Source organism: Trematomus bernacchii, unplaced genomic scaffold (genome assembly GCF_902827165.1).
Source record: "Trematomus bernacchii unplaced genomic scaffold, fTreBer1.1, whole genome shotgun sequence".
Lineage (NCBI taxonomy): Eukaryota > Metazoa > Chordata > Actinopteri > Perciformes > Nototheniidae > Trematomus > Trematomus bernacchii.
This window is the reverse complement of record NW_022987780.1, coordinates 51,622-68,807: the sequence shown is the minus strand read 5'-3', so window position 1 is coordinate 68,807 and position 17,186 is coordinate 51,622. Positions and strand designations below refer to the sequence as shown.

General features: G+C 42.2%; 1 protein-coding gene and 1 long non-coding RNA gene across 2 annotated transcripts; both read right to left on the bottom strand.

Annotated features, from left to right (window-relative positions):
* Positions 1–3,637: 3,637 nt before the first annotated feature.
* On the bottom strand, positions 3,638–6,427 carry LOC117497353 (zona pellucida sperm-binding protein 3-like). Its single transcript, XM_034149315.1, has 10 exons — positions 6,059–6,427; positions 5,875–5,990; positions 5,677–5,780; positions 5,422–5,596; positions 4,893–5,010; positions 4,740–4,822; positions 4,489–4,658; positions 4,183–4,338; positions 3,951–4,064; positions 3,638–3,865 (listed from the first exon to the last, which is right to left on the bottom strand). The coding sequence occupies exons 1-10, from the start codon at positions 6,425–6,427 to the stop codon at positions 3,657–3,659; spliced, it is 1,614 nt and encodes a 537-aa protein (XP_034005206.1). The 3' UTR covers positions 3,638–3,656.
* A 733-nt stretch (positions 6,428–7,160) lies between these two features.
* Positions 7,161–8,042, bottom strand: LOC117497358. The gene is made up of 2 exons (XR_004557374.1): positions 7,915–8,042; positions 7,161–7,802 (listed from the first exon to the last, which is right to left on the bottom strand). It is a non-coding gene; the product is annotated as an uncharacterized LOC117497358 (long non-coding RNA).
* Positions 8,043–17,186: the final 9,144 nt, after the last annotated feature.

Sequence of the window (17,186 nt, the reverse complement as noted above, 5' to 3'; positions counted from 1 at the left end):
ATTATTAACCTATGGATAAACCGATTCAGCCGCGTTTTTTCTCGTTTTAATGCCATTGAACACGTCCTTTGATCAGATAGACAGCTACGGTGAGACGATCTCCCGTAAAAGCTCCGTAAAGGTACGTGTTGTGATGTCTGTGTTTGCTTCCTCTGTCGCGAATTCGGATCGCTTAGTGATGATACTATACCTATATAATCTGTGGAGTCTCAGCTTTAATCAGATATTGTATGTGCAGTTACGATAAGTAATAAGGGTATCTTTATCTTGAGTTCTGTGCTAAGTGAGTTAGCATTTTTCCGCTTAGTGCTAATTCAGTGGCTTGGTATTACCCTTGTTTTGGTAAAAATGGTTCATATCTTCAGTTAGCTGAGATTCTTCCCGTTAATCTGGTGCTACACATTAGTTTCATAAATGTTAAGAAGCCCTGACACAGTCTCGAAAAAAAACGGTGGGGGGGGGTCCACTGGGGGGACCGTCGTGCTTAAGAGGTAAAAGCCTTGCTTCAGTTTTTTTTCCCAGATGACTTGAAATAATGCCATCTGTAACTATACTTATCTAAAAATTCATATTGTCACTTTTTTTTTTTTTTAAATCAGTCCCCAAAAACAGGTGTACAGTATAGATTTGCTAAGCTAAAGTAACAACTCAGGACTTTGTAAACCATCAAATTGTACCTCTAAAACATATTAGCCGCGTTCACACCAAGTACTTTCCTGTACTTAGTTCCGGCACTAAGAGCCCTGGCGCTTTTAACCCCAGGGTACTTAGTACAGATCGCGTTCACACCGGAGTACTTTTCCCTGAGGGAAGATTACAAGTACAGTAGGTGGCGGTAAGCACCTTAAAGTTGTTTGCAACCCGCTACAAAACAAGAGAAGAAGAAAAACTGATACAGGATCTGTTTAATCGCCATGTCGGTTTTCTTTATTGCACTCTCAAGACATAACATTAAATAGAAATATTTTAAATGTAACTAAAGTGTCAGTTGTACATGTCAGTAAACATTGTCAATATAAAATAAAGTGTCAGTTGTACTATATAATAACAGTAATAACAATATAAAATAAACTCCCAGCTGTAGGGAGTCTCAGCAGCAAACCCACCTTTATTATACATCTTCCTGAGACCCACTGCATCCGTCTGCCATAAACACTATGCAAACATACATGTTAGTTTTGGCCCATAGTGGACTCCATGTTGTGTTGTGTGAAATGGGGGGGAATTAAAAGTTTAGGTCAAATAATATTTAAAATGATATAAATTATCATATTTGTGTATGTGCCCCTGCCATTCCCCCACAAGGTTGCAACATTGATGATAAATAAATGACAAATAAAGCTTTGCCAGTTTATAACCGATGAAACATGATGGTATCAGAATAATCACTTACATGTGATGTATAGGATGCTACACAGGTCACAAAAGATAAAGTGTCAGGAGAAATAAGCTTAATCGCCATGTCGGTTTTCTTTATTGCACTCTCAAGACATAACATTAAATAGAACAATTTTAAATGTAAATAAAGTGTCAGTTGTACATGTCAGTAAACATTATATATAAAATAAAGTCATAACAGTAAAAACAATATAAAATAAACTGTCCCAGGTGTAGGGATATTCTCAGCAGCATGCACACCTTAGTGCAACGTTGTGTGTCGTGTGTCAGTATTTACAAAAACTATACCAAATAAACTGTTATTAAATGCAGTTTGTCGCTCATCCTGCCGCTGCGCCGACGCTTCCTCATGGCGCAGCGCCCACACTTCATCCTGGTGCTGCTGGCGCTCCATCTGCTGCTTGAACACTTCTGCCTGGCGCTCCATCGAGGTGAGCATCTTGTCCTCCGTTTCCTGGGCCTTGGTGAACAGCACCATCTGATCTCCACGCAGCGACTCATTCACCACGGCACGCCGGTCCTCCAACGCCTGGGCGGTGTCAAAGAAATTCGCATCCCGTGTCCGCTTTCCTAAGAGGGGAAAATAAGCAATATACAATATACAAGTTTAGTCGCCATGTAGTTTACAACATACTAGGAATGTGTTTTTTGTATTTTCACAAATAGAATTAAGGTTTCACAAATCTGAAACTGTGTTATAAAGAATCTTTTGACTCTCTGGGATAATCCAGTCCAGATTTGATGAGTCTAGGTATAGTGGTTTTAGATCAGGACCTGGTCTAATGTGGTCTACATGTAAAAAAAGCACTGAAATCTCCCTTTTTTTTTATTTTCACAAATAGAATTAAGGTTTCACAAATCTGAAACTGTGTTATAAAGAATGTTTAGACCCTCTGGGATAATCCAGTCCAAATAAATCGGCTATGCAGCGATTTAAGAGGTTCAAACACGGAGGATTGTTCCTTTTTGAAGAGTGCTTCATGTATGCTTGAACTTTGTTTAATGTTGTTGAGGCAAGTTAAACATAAAATATGATGAATATTATGAAATAAACATGATTGTGAACATCAGTTCGATGCGTAACGTTCTTTCAAGACAAAGTTACAGTGTGTGTGTACTGTGTGCTCGGGGCCAGTGTTAGCCTATTATGGCTAGCATGGCTAGCTTGATCTACTGAGCAAATAAAAGTACATCTGAGACCATTATTGTGCAGATTAAAACCCCAGTGCATGTAGTTGATTTTACCTTCGTCGCGGTCGTCATCGTTGGCCACTGAATCCGCCGTTTGTAGTCCTGCCCGAGTTTCTTTATTTTTAGCCGGTGTGCCGTGGGGCTGTGCACATTCCCAGGTCGAGTGAAAGCTACTGAACTGGCTTCAGTGCATTCCCTGGGTCGCGTCCTCTGCGTAGATCTCCAGAAGCGCCGACACCTCATCATTTCTTGATGCTTGCCATAACTGCTTTCAAAAACAAACACAACGCACGGAGCGTTGTGTTTTTGTAGCGAGGAAAAACAATGGCGGCTCTACACAACATTTTCAGAGTTGTACGGGCGTGGTTTGCAATTCGCCCAGCCAATCAGCACTGGGGCACTTTGAGAACTTTTCACCCACAGAAAAGTACGCTCTCTGAGTTGGCTCTAAAAATGGGGGTAAAAGTACCCGAGATTAAGTACGATTTTTGGTGTGAACGCGACTCACGGAACTAAAACGCGAAAAGTACGGTGAAAGTACTCCGGTGTGAACGCGGCTATTGACTACCCTAGTAGAGGTCTGGGTACTCTATTAGAATTCAGTCTCCAGTCAAAAAAACCCAATGGGCCTGGACACAAAGTTATGAGACCATGTTTATATTTTAATGTTCAGGTCATTATATTGCCAGGGCCCCCATGGTAACTCCCCTTTTAAAAAGGGGCTACTCATGTACAAAGGCTTTGTTGCAGCAACTGAAGTTCAAATATAAACTGGCTGACCTCCAATAAATCACCTTTATACAGCTGTTGCAACTAAAGCAAATGACACCCCAGAAAATAAATGCCATGTTGTAGTACCATTTTTAGCAGCAGACAAGCACAAGAAAAGACATGGAACATGGATGTCAAATTGCAATTTTGGGTCCCCCCTAAATGTTTACCGTTATATGGAATACTTTGGCTAATTAGGAAACAATTGTTAATTGTTTTTAGCTGTGAGCAGGTCATCAGTTTTCCTTGTGTATTGCAACATTAAAAAGCAAACAAATTAAAATTTGAATAATTTATTATCTCTTTGAGTCCATTGTTTCAGAAAGGTCAGATTCTGTTGCAGTGGTGTTGGACAGTGGGGGCACAGCCACATTAACCGCAGCAGTTTGGAAGACTTCATCGAGCGCCGCTGTGTTGGTACTGTTCAGCACTACTTCCTTCAACTGCAGTTGGGGCTCAGGAGAGGTTTCTTCTAGAAGTTCAGGAATTTCCTCAGCATCTTCATCTGTAGTCGCAGAATAAATGTGTTAATGTAAAAGGTGCATTGTAGAGTGCCATTTAAAAAAGGGTTAAGACTTTTCACATTTTACCTTTTTCTGTTCCACTTTTGTCTTCTTCGTCTTCATTCTGCTCAGAAGCTAAAGTCAGAAAGTCCACCTGGTTTTGGGTGGATGATGAATCAGGAAGCAGTCCTTTCCTCTGATCTTTGACAGAAAAACAATTCAACATTAAGATTTCATTATGGGTCATTTTAATCTCAATTTAGAGATTGTTAAAGGCTTCAAATGAACAGAGAATAATTGAATACCGGTATTGACTTACCAACTCCGTTTATTCCACTCCTCCACTGGCTGCCATACATTGTAGATCTGCCGATTTGATCAAGAATGGAAGAACGCTCCTCTGCAGGTATGGGCTGGCTTTTCTGCTTGGCTGGCAAGACCATCATCGGACCCACTCTGGCCTGATGTTCCCACACTAACACAAACCAGCACAATGCATGTTAATTCAGTTACCCAGCCATCATCATGTCTAAAACCTATGCAAAAACATGCGTCACAAACAATTGATCATTATGACGACATCTGCAGCCAATATTCATCATACAAGTTTCTCCAAGCACCCCACCTGGACTGGTCTTCAGTCCGCTCCTCCAGAGGGGTTCACGCTCTTCTGGCTTCACAAACCCTCGAGGCCTAAACTTGCTCGGGCTGCTGGGCTTACTGGGAGTTTGCTCAACTCCAATTGGTCTTTTGCATTGCCCACATAAGTAGTCATTACCATCAGCGGACCGCCATCTGATGAATAAAAAAACATTCAGCACCAATACTTTGTTTTTTGTGTGTAATTTGAAATATTTTAGGCTGGATCTCACTTGCCTTCCATTCACAAAAGTGCACGCCTTGTTTGGTGCATCTGCGTTATTTATTGCCACAGCATTCAGGTGACATGTGATGTAGAGCTATGAGAAAAGCAGGTGTTGGGAAACATGCACACACAATCATGTTTAAGGCAATTGAATAGAGCCTCACCTCCCCTCTGTCCTCATTATAAAATCTGAAGGCATCAATGGACATGTGGAGCTTGTCATCCTGTGTCCTGGCTAAGAATTGAGACCTTGAGCCTGGAAGCTGAGAGTCAACAAAGCACCTACAGTATGAGGAAAAACAAAAAGAGCAACACTAAATTAGCACTCATTGACTACTATAACCAGAGTCTACATTACCGACAATGCACCACTAACATTTCTAGTCATATAGGCAAGTTCTGGAAGTAGTTATTTAGAGTTAGAACTGCACAAATCTGACATGTGCATTTGCCAATAGTGGCACAGAAAGGAAGAACTAGAATACCAAAGATTAAAAAGCAAACTGCAGCTAGCCTTAGCTAATGGCTAACTTGAAGACGACACTAAAGGACTGATCTTTTATTAACCTGTCACTCGAGTCAGCATTGCTCGTGTCTGAATTAAACCACTTGAACAGCCTTACACATTAAACAGCTCCCTCTAGGGTCAGAAAAATACTTTCCTTTTTGCCATTTAGCAATTTGCAGCCTTACCCATTTTCAATGAAGGCATGCCTGGGGCTGGAGTGCATGTCAGGGCTCAGTGTAGCCACGCAGCTGCTCACAAACACTCGGAGCCCCATGTGATGCCCAAGTCTGACCGAGGCCTCGATGCTGATGGGCTCACCGAGATGAAACACATTAGAGCTTCTTTTGTACTGCCAGTCACCTGCACACGGACAGAAAAAAAGTACTAAGTGCAAATAGAGACATGACAACTCATAACATGAGAAAATTACCAAAACCCACTTGTCATGATTCTCAAGTTAAACTCCAACATTTCCACTGCAGCCTGGGTCGACATGAAGGGGATCCAGGTAGGCATGAGTGAAGAACTGGACAAACTGTACTTCCTAAGAAACAGAAAACATGCATTTAAAAAAAAAAGACAGACATCATTCAAAGATTTTTACAATGTGAGCTTTAAAAACAAAAAGAGACAAAGACCTTTCGTAATGACATTCAATTGGAATTACAGCCTCCTCCATTCGAACAACACCATATGGAGAAGCCTCAGGAGAGTATATGAGGAGGTTTGTGTAGATCAGAGAGTCCTCAGTTACCTGTGGAGAGTAGATGTGTTTAAAACTAGAATGAATCATATTTGAAATGAAATATATTTAAAAGTTACCCAGTGTCTGGTGCCGCACTCCACAAGTCCAACACTGATACTGTACTCATCTGCTGAAGACGCTGTAGCTCTGCAGTACTGGTTGTTGTTCTCTTCTCCAAGGCGTATCTCGTCTCCATCAACAGGAACTCCAACCGCAAACATGTCGACTTTGATAACAATCTCCAAAGAGTCTGGATGACAGGTCACTCTGATGGTATTCACCTGCTGCTGTTCCTCAGCCGGAGACTTCTGCTGCTGCTGCCCGAGTTCTGACCTGCCTGTGTTCGCAAGGCTCTGGAATGAAGCATCGTGTGTGGGCGGGAAAGCAAAAGAGGAGCTAACACAGAGTCCTACAAGGAGGATAACCTGAAAATGAAAGGCCTCCATAAGTGAAACTGATGACAGGAAACTGGTCGGCTGCTCTCTGTCTTCCTGACTGACTCACAGTATGGTTCAGTGTGAGCGGTGGAGCTTTTTAAACTCTAGCCGATCATTATCCTCATCAGAGCAGCACACCTGCATCCAATCAGACACCCATCAGCTTAATTGGCTGCACACTCTGAACTCAAGACATGAGGCTGATTGAGATAAAATGTTATTGTTGCAGTTCATGAAAACCATGCAGGAAGCATTTTGACATCCCCCTGGATCCTTAATTTGTACACACTATCACATTATTATTGTGGTCTATGGTGTCATTTTATTATGTTTTTAAACTGTTTTTAAACTATCATACATGTTTACAGGACACTAACTTCTAATATATATCCACCCCTTTGCTGCTGATGACTCTCCTCCTGACCTGCACTTTCACACTCATCTTGCAGACACCAGACATATCCGGTGATACATCATGAAAGTGATATTATCATATCTTCTTTTCTCACTTGATAATATCAATAACAGGATCGCTATAAGAAGACTTGGATACTATAAAAAAGTGTTATATATAAAGTACTTCATGGGGAGCAATGTTTATATTGCTAAGAAATACTGAGAAAAACTTTTTGAGAAGGGTTTGTTTGTGTAACTGTACACATTAGTGGTGTTAATCCAGTGGATACAAGTTTTAAAGTCTGATGCATAACATCCTGAGTTTTATTTCAAATTCAGTTAAACATCAGTGTGTGCAAAACCAACTGCAGCGTTTCAACGGCTGTTCTTGCTTTGATTTCCCCTTCCTGCTCAGAGGTGAAGAACAATAAATAAAGTGAGGCTGTCCACAAAACCTCACAAAGACTGAAGGAAAGAGTACAATGTGAGTCAGCTTTGGTATTTATTAGTGAGTTCATAAGTGAAAAGGCCATGAAGACGAGCTTGGCATGCATTCTTATTTTCATTCAGCTTTTTGAAGGTAAGAGAAATTCACATTTTATTTTCCTCTTTCAAACACTGATACGCGTCTATCCTGACATCAACATGTAATGTTCATTCAGTGTAATCTGTTTTTATTTACGGGGATGTTTCATCAGACCAGTTGTGTGGCTTTGTTTAGAGCCATGTTAGGTATTAACAGTAAAGACTAAACATTCTTGTTTCTTTAATGTTTATGTTGTATAAACATTCCTTACTAAACAATCATTAAAATAATCGTTTTGCTAGTATTAAGCTATACAGTAAGTATTACGCTGAAGTTTGGTCAGGGAGGGTGAGATTGATAGACAAATATTGAATCCTTTATTGTCTGGATTGTTATGCTTCGCCTACTTGTATGGCAAAACCATCAAAGGGCCCAGAGTAACAGTTTCACGTGCCACCAAATCTGAAACAGGAATAAAAATGAAAGAGAGAGACAAATCATATTTAGTTGGGACAGTTTTCACAGACAGATCACAGATTATGAAAGTTATACAACTGTAGGATTTACAGTTTACCTTCAGGGATCAGACTTCCGAGGTTTGTTTGACCGGTGGGAGAGTAGCTGGAGCATGTATCGTCGCAACATCGACACACATCATCACTGCCATCGACATTTATCCATCTGATGATTAGTATACAGAATTAATCATTGTTTTCCTTTAGCTTTGAGTTGAGGGCATTTACACCCAAATCCAATGTTGAAATAATAGCCATTTATTTGTATACATATACTCCATGGGCAGCGTCAACATTCTAAAATATTCTTAAAGTTTACATTTAGCACATTCCTCTCACATGTGTACTGTTTCAGTCCAAATGCTGAGGTAAGCATCACTGTTACATTGATCTGGCTGTACAGAGACAGCATGGAAAATTCATTTTAGAAAGTATTTATCCTTATATTTACATGTTTCCTTAATTAAGTAACTTGATTACTTAAGCAGCAAGAAATATTAAAGGTGGGGTAGGTAATTTTGGAGAAACCAGCTCGAGTGCGCTAGAATTTGAAAATACACAGCCGGAAAAAATCTGCCACTTCCTTACAGAGCCCCTCCTCCAACACACACGAACGCGCACATGACCAATGAGGGCACGAGATAAGTTTGTACACAGATGGAAGGCTGACAGGCAGGTAGGCCATCCAGTTATTTTAGCCGGGCTGGCTAAAATGATTGGTCGTGCTTTTTACAGTACTACGGCTTCCACAGATGACATTTTTTTATGGATTTTTTGTCAAAGCACTTAAGATATTCATTGCTGGCAAGTGATACAAATCTAATAAGTCCAAATGCTGCTGTTGTTGAAGAAGCAGCGACTCACTGCTGCTGCTGAAGATATATTTGCTTTGTTTGAAAAAACGATAGCAGAGTACGAGGAGGAGCTCTCTCTTTCCAAAGAGGAGAACAAGAGACTCCAGAAACTACTGGACGCTGTTTAACGATGCGTCTACACAGCAGCGTTAAAAAAATCTTGAAACGCTTCTGCCCATTCACTTTGAATGGGGTGACGTCACTTTCCCTCACTTTTCGCCGAAATGCATTGTGGGCAGGCGAGCGGAGATTTTCAGGATTTTCAGGATTCAAAGTTGAACAATGTTCAACTTTTGAGGCTGAGGTGGAAGCGTCAGCCAATCAAATCCCGTGTACGCAAATCTGACAGTTCAAGCTCTAGCCAATCAAACGGCGTGTATGCTGGGAGAGACATACCGCAGGTCATTTCCTCATATTCCAAAAAATGCAGGAGAAATTAGCGGTAGCGAATCAATCACCCGGTGCTTTATGACCAGACCTACCGGGATATAAACCGGAGGAGCCAGGCATGGAGGGAGGTGGCAGAGACAGTGGTATGTTTTCGCCTGTTTTGGGGAGTTTATATCCAGTTTACTTCGGGCTTTTTTGCTTCGTATGTCGCGGGCGGGAGATTCATGTGATTGGTTGTTCGCAAAAAATCCCCAAGCTTCAGATACGCCCACCTCCAAGATTTTTTTAACGCTGCTGTGTAGACGTACCCAGAGCCGTATAATAGAAGAGTTACGACATCTCCGTTCACTCCAATGGACCAGTTTTTTTACAGCAATGGCGGATCGTGCAGCCGTCAATAGTTCCCCGGAAGTTAGCTTGCCGCTGACTTCCGGGGAACTTTTGCGACCAGCAACACAGTAGAGTTGCAGCATAATAGACCGTTCGTGATGGACTTTTAAAGGTAAGAAGACGTTTAAAGATTTATATTGCAGATATTATCAGCACATCTGAGTCAAATGAACATGTGTATTAAAGGATGTTAGTGGATTATCCCTAAATCAGTAGATTTAGGGAACGTTTACAGAAAACAGATTAGGCTAGGATACCGGATAAAGTTAGCAACACACGGTAACCATGAACAGCTATTAATCCGTTCTCCTAATGTTATTTCATCCAACGTTGTGGAATTAGAGAAAAAGGGCTTCTAAACGTGATTCTTTTGTGGGGTGGAGGAATATAATATTAGTTAAATATAACATTGGGGCACGTGTGATTGTAATGAGTGGAGGTGGAGAAATTACGATCTCCATTTTGGAGTAGACCTACAAACTAGTATAATAAAGTTAACGTTACACAATAATAAGGAAGAGAGCTATTTGTGTGATACATCGCTATTGATATTAATTTAGAGTGCATATTTGAGACTTCCAAACAGTAAACAAAAACGTAATTTATGGGTGAGTGTTTTTAGTGTATTCTGTTGATTATTACCTGTCTGTATTATGTTGCAGCTCAGCTGATTTTGAAATGATGGCAAAGTGAGAGTGAAAACACAAGGTACATTTAATACTACTGTTGTATATAAGTAAGCATACTAAACATGTATTCTATCACTGTATTATATAAGTAATCTTGTTAGTGTATATTAGTAACCTTCTGTATGGCAGGTGGAGGGGCAGTGATGTTACAGGTGGAGGACTTACTGGACATGTATACACTCATTACATACTGTACGTAAAATATGACCAAGAATGTGAGACAACTTTATACAAATTCATATCACATCCATTACTAATGCCATTTGTCATACTTTGTTAAACTCACAAATAATAAAGTTCCATAACTTCAGTTGGAAACAAAGACCACACCTTATCTCCCCAAGGCAATTTCCCATCCAATAGGTGTGCTATATAGGTGTGTATAACCCTTTCTCCTGTCTGTTTCTCCCTCTTTCAGCACAAGAACCAGAGGGGGATTCAATAGAGCCTGAATACCTGCACTGAGACCCTCACCCTGCACCCTGAGTCTCAACTCTCAGAGTTTTTCAAGCCTTTCCCTGTTATTTGTATTAAACCAAACATTAAGCTTCCCAATGGTGTGGTCTTCGTTTTGTGGAAAAAGTGCAAATGCAGTGTTTGAATATGATTACCTCACATATTTTGTTGCGGCTGTCTGTTTTGATTGTTAAATTGCTCCTGCTGACTTGAGCTAGCCATTTTTTCCTCCTCTCTGTGTCAGTGGGGAAGCCGTACATTCTGATTCTTACTCCTTTCTCTGAGCGATTGGAGCATCCCCAGGCAGCACAGCAATCCATGGTGGAGACGATATGCCAGGACAACACGGAGGAAAAGGCACAGACAAACTGCATGACATGCTATTCAATGTTTATTGAATTCCATGTATTTACAATGGATGTTCCTAAAACAACACTTTTAACGTCATAATCATGTTGCTGCTAGTCCATTGATAGTCACCTGTTGGTCTCCTGTCCTTTCTGAAAGTCATACAGATGACATTAGTCATTTAGATTACTTATGTCCTCAAGTACCATGGGATTACTGAAACCACCATGAATTAAAAAAATGGTAGAAATTAATCTAATCTAAATTTTGAAGCATTCCTTGCCATCCCCTCCCTCTAAATATATCAATAAACATTAGGAAGTGATGCTCCTGACTACCATACCTGTTTAAGAAGATAATATTTGTTTTAAATAATTCAAAGCAATACACAACAGCAACAGGCTCTTTAACCAAGGCAACAGCCTAACATGTATATGTTAACAAGTAAACTAGCTGTTCACACTATTCCTAATATTATCCATAAATATTAGCAGATTCTATTTATTTTTTAAAACATTGATGTAAATACATACACATATCGGTATGTTGTATAAATATTGCAAATCAAGACCTTTATTCACTACTTATTACCAAAAATCGTAGTTCTATCTCCGGTAATCATGCATTCATATGTCCCGCCACGAACTTCCGGGGAACTATTGACTCTCCCTGAACCACGTGACGATCAAGCATTTTGGACTTCCGCTGTCGTAACTCTTCTATCTATATGGCGCTGGACGTACCGTAAGAGGCCTCGAGGGGCAGGAGGTCTCCGGTGTAGAAGACACTGGTGAGCGTCTCTCCTGTCCAGTCCTCTACAATTAAACACAAGCGTCACTTACCGTAATTGAAGTCAACATATTTCTGTGTTTCTGTTTATACTCAGTTATATATTGTTTTCCCCCAAAAAATTGACTGACTTAACTCATAAAGTTAGGTAGATTTAAATGTATAATCAACTATATTTAACCATGTAACTTTGAATTTGGTGATTCTGTAATGAGTTTTGAAACTGTGATTGAGTGTTTCTTTATTGGTTGAAAAAATGCTCTAACTTATAAATAAGGAATACTTCACATATAAATGTTCATTTTGTATTACACAATGACCGGTGGTTTTTTTCTAATTAAAATGGTGGTCGCATTTAAGAAAAGCAAAACATCCATTGACAATGTCTTACAAAACTTGTGCAGGAAAATCAAAGACCCATTTATCCAGTAGTGTAGTCTACTAAAAAAAGAATACTACACTGTTTATGTTTTATTTGAGAATTCAATGAGAGTGATAGCCTACTGTTTGACTCAGTATACTAATTTAACTACACCAACAAGTACTTTTTCAGGTATTCTTTTTCAAATTCCCCCCCCTTAGTACAAGAATGCATCCTAAATAAAAATGTGTCATTCGACTTATATTGTTGGACAGAGTATTTTAAGAGGATATGGTAGACATGATATCAGCACTACTTCCAGTCAGTACTCCAGCAGCAGCTTTTACCCCTTGGGAAATCTTCAGAGAATATCCTGCTGGTCTATCCTTCAGCAAAGTGACACACCCTGTCACTCTTGTTGGCCTCTTATGATGATGCTGTCTTAACCTTTAACAGCCAGCGCCACCATTTGGTAGAGCACATTTTGTGTTTTAATATCTTGTTGAAAAATAAATAAAAAAGTGTAAGTCCATCTGATTCAGCCAGCTCTATCGTTTGGTTGACATGTTATGCACAAAAACACCTCTAGATGTCACTGTGGTTCGAACAGAAAGCCCTTCAGCTATCTTCCACTGAGAAAGTTGGCATGCTAAAAATCACTCCTGAAGAAATTACTCTTTTTGGTCAACTTTTGTAAGGTAACCATATCATTTTTGACATATTTTAGTGTCAGAGCACTTACTGAACAGAATTATATAACTTGATGCACAAAACATTTTTGTAACAAGGGTGTAATTACTTTTTTGAAAATATGCTCAATCAACTGGTCGAATTGGCCTTTTATGGTAAACTAGCAATATGACTTTTTCAGAGTTTCAGAGATGTTTTCCAATAAAATATGGTAAATAAATGGCTAGATTCATGGTAATATTACTAAATCTAGTACTGCCTTATGAGTCTCAGAGTGAAAGAGCGATAATAATTTATATAGCACCTTTCATGCATGAAATGCAGCCCAAAGTTGCACACAGATGAGCAAGTTAGGCCAACACAGGATGTAGACATTTGCTGTTAGGCCAGTTGTTTGTTGTTAGGCCAAACTTTTTATAATGAAAAACACTTTCCATTACTTTTTTCCATTTCTTTTTTGTTTTACAATAATAATTTATAATTTTTTATGAATATATCTGGTTGTATATATTGCTCATCTTCCATAAAAGAAAAAAATGTATTCGAGTTTGTGTTTTATTTGAGTTTGATGCATACAAATACTGTACTATATGATGATTGTTGACCAGCTCGACCAGTTGGTAGAGGCTCATAAAAACAAAACTGTGTGGTCAGTAAAAAAAATAAAAATGGTTTGTGGTTATTTGTCCTATTTGATGAAAAAATGCAAAGAAATAATTTGTCCATAGATTTCTTCTTGGTCTGGCAATTAAAGGGTTAAAATATGATTATTTCTCTGCCCCTAGTTTGTTCCTCGCAGATTCTTCAGTCTCATCAGCCTCATCTTTCCATCAGTCCCAGTCAACGCATCAGCCTCCAGCACACTTTCAGTGTCTGACTCCATAGAGATATTGTCCTGATGCTGTACAGGGGTGATGCCCCATGATCAAAAAATGACCCCTGTAGAGTCTGAGTGCCACTGACCTCTACATGTCACTTGTTAGTTGCTTTTACCTTAAAGCGACTTACATACACTCAATACTGTGGACAATCCTCACAGGAGCTATTTGGGGTGAAGCCCAGGGACACAACGACATGCTGACTGCAGTGGGGATTGAACCAGTCACAGCCTCCCTAGCCATATTATGTCTGTCATTAATAACCCCTTATAACAATTTTCTTTCCTTTCTTCTCTTTTCTCTTCTCTTGACTAAATTAAAAAGTCCAGTCTTTAAGTAATATTTGAAGTCCTTTTCCTGCACCTTTTTAAGGCTATGTTTGCAATATGTATTCAAAGGTCACTTATTTAAATAAATCAATATCTGAGGTTAGCAAACAGATACTGCCTTTATCTAGAGAGCCAATGACACCCATGAAGAATTGCAAATCTTTTCATCTGCTGTATTAATAAAATTGCCATGTGTTTTCAAATTGAAAATAAGGCACTGTCAGCCCAGAACATTATACAAAATATATATATATTTTAAAAGGGACCCGTAAGGCTTAATCAATGTTATATATAGATCTTTATATAATATCAATATTATAATAAACTTCAACCAAAGTCAATTTCAGGAGTGGTGTTTGACACAGTTTACGTTCAATTTCAACTATTCAACCTTTTTAAATAATTTACTTTCATTTAGAAAAGGTTTTTCTGAGAAAAATGTACTAACAAATTGAAAAATACAAGTTTAATAGGACGATGTGGATCTATTTTCTCTCACCTTGTAATTGTAAGGAATGCGTGGAAGGGTAGGACCCAAATGCAGACTATCAGAAAAGGTAAACGGTCTCGAAACAAAAACGAGCTTTATTCTCAAAGCTTAATAGCATGGCATGAAACACATAGGTTCTACAGAAAACTGACCGTGACCAACATGGTGGGAGACAGGAGAAACAAACATGACTGACATGGAGGAAGACAGGAAAAACCAACAATGAACCGACAAGGCACACAGGGGAAGACAAGACTAAATACAGAGAGGGGTAATCACAAGACGAGACACAGCTGGGGTAAGGGAGGCAGAAACACAAGGGCAACAGGTGAACACAATCAAACAATCAGACACACCAGGGAAACTAAGACAGGAAGGCAAACACAGGAAGAAGGAACAGAGAAGACACAAGGAGGAAAACATTTCAAAACAAAACAGGAACCAGAGACAGAAAAAGACAAGACAAAACACAACACAGACAGATCGTGACATAACCCCCCCCCTCAAGGGACGGATCCCAGACGTCCCAAAAAACATAGTCTAACACTTCCAAAAGGGTGGGTGGAGGGGGTCCGGAGGACGGGCCCGAAAGGGGTCCCGGGCGGACGGCCCGGGGGCAAGGCAGAGTCCAAAAAGGGGCGACGGCCACAGCGGGCGAACTCAGGGGGCCGGGCATGAGAGCAAAGGCAGCGGCTCTCAGGGGACCGGGCTCGAGGGCGAAGGCAGCGGCTGGAAGAATCAGGAGGCCGAGCCCGAGGGCGAAGACCGCGGCTGGAGAACTCAGGAGGCCGGGCTCGAGGGCGAAGACTGCGGCACTCAGGGGGCCGGGCTCGAGGGCGAACAAGAAGGCGGCGACGAGACAGCTCCGGAGGACGGGCAGGAAGGCGCCAACGGGACAGCTCCGGAGGACGGGCAGGAAGGCGCCGACGGGACAGCTCCGGAGGACGAGCAGGAACCAGTATCGGCCGGACAGGAACCGGAGCCGACGGGACAGGCGTAGACGGGGTCCTGAACATGACATGGGCTGGTGTCGACTGGACCCCCAACGGAACAGGACACAGAGTTGGCAGGACCCCCGGTGGAACAGGTGTCGGCGGGACCTCCAACAGGACAGGACACAGAGTTGGCAGGACCCCTGGCAGGACAGGTGTCGGCGGGACCCCCAACAGGACAGGACATGGATTTGGCAAGACCCCCGGCAGGACAGGTGTTGGCAGGACCTCCAACGATACTGGACGTGGAGTTGGCAGGACCCTCGGCAGGAGAGTTGTCGGCGGGACCCCCAACGTCACAGGACATAGGGTTGGCAGGACCCCCGGCAGGAGAGTAGTCGGCGGGATCTCCAACATCACAGGACATAGGGTTGGCAGGACCCCCGGCAGGAGAGTAGTCGGCGGGACCTCCAACATCACAGGACATAGGGTTGGCAGGACCCCCGGCAGAAGAGTAGTCGGCGGGACCTCCAACATCACAGGACATGGGGTAGGCGTCGGCCATAGAGCCAACAGGACACGGGGTGCTGGAGTCGGCCGGACCACCGACAGAACACGAGGGGCTGGAGTGGGCCGAACCACTGACAAAACACGGGGGGCCGGAGTCGGCCGGACCACCGACAGGACACGAGGTGCTGGAGTCGGCCGGACCACCGACAGGACACGAGGTGCTGGAGTCGGCCGGACCACCGACAGGACACGAGGTGCTGGAGTCGGCCGGACCACCGACAGGACACGAGGTGCTGGAGTCGGCCGGACCACCGACAGGACACGAGGTGCTGGAGTCGGCCGGACCACCGACAGGACACGAGGTGCTGGAGTCGGCCGGACCACCGACAGGACACGGGGTGCTGGAGTCGGCCGGACCACCGACAGGACACGGGGGGCTGGCGTCGGCCGTAGAGCCAACAGGAGACGAGCCAAGGACTGCTGGCTTTCAACTAAGGCTCGCATCGTCTGCTCATGTTGGCCCAGAAGATTTCCCTGATGGGAAATGGCGTGCTGGACCGGAACAGAGGCCGGAACCATGGCTGCTGGGGCCAGAACTGGGGCTGGAACCATGGCTGTATGGGCCGGTTCTGGAGCTAGAACCATGGCTGCTGGGGCTGGAACCATGGCTGCTGGGGCCACGGCTTGAATCCTGGCCTTGCGTCTCTTTGAGGTCTTTTGGAGGCTCCGTGGACCTCCAAACGCCAGGCGGGATCCCAAAAAAGGATCAGAGAATGGAGACTGGCACTCAGGGCTACGCAAAAAAACTCTGAGAAATTCAGGCAACGAGCTCCTCAGCCATGGCACATTATCCACCTCCATTTGTGCTCTTTTCAGGACAGCCTCTTTCTCCCTGCTAGTCGAGGTTCCACTCCACACAGTATAAAGACATCGAAGGGAGTAATCCAGAGAAAGCAATTCAGCATCAAAATCAAAAACATAATCCGCTGGGTCCATAATTGGTCGGTTCATTCTGTAAGGAATGCGTGGAAGGGTAGGACCCAAATGCAGACTATCAGAAAAGGTAAACGGTCTCGAAACAAAAACGAGCTTTATTCTCAAAGCTTAACAATAGCATGGCATGAAACACATAGGTTCTACAGAAAACTGACCGTGACCAACATGGTGGGAGACAGGAGAAACAAACATGACTGACATGGAGGAAGAAAGGAAAAACCAACAATGA

Coding starts and splice junctions, on each gene's coding strand:
- LOC117497353 (XM_034149315.1), bottom strand. CDS start 6,427: ATGGAGGCCTTTCATTTTCAGGTTATCCTCCTTGTAGGACTCTGTGTT. Junction 5,597..5,676: donor TAACTTGAGAATCATGACAA/GTGGGTTTTGGT, acceptor GTCCGTGTGCAG/GTGACTGGCAGTACAAAAGA. Junction 4,339..4,488: donor CGGACTGAAGACCAGTCCAG/GTGGGGTGCTTG, acceptor GGTTTGTGTTAG/TGTGGGAACATCAGGCCAGA.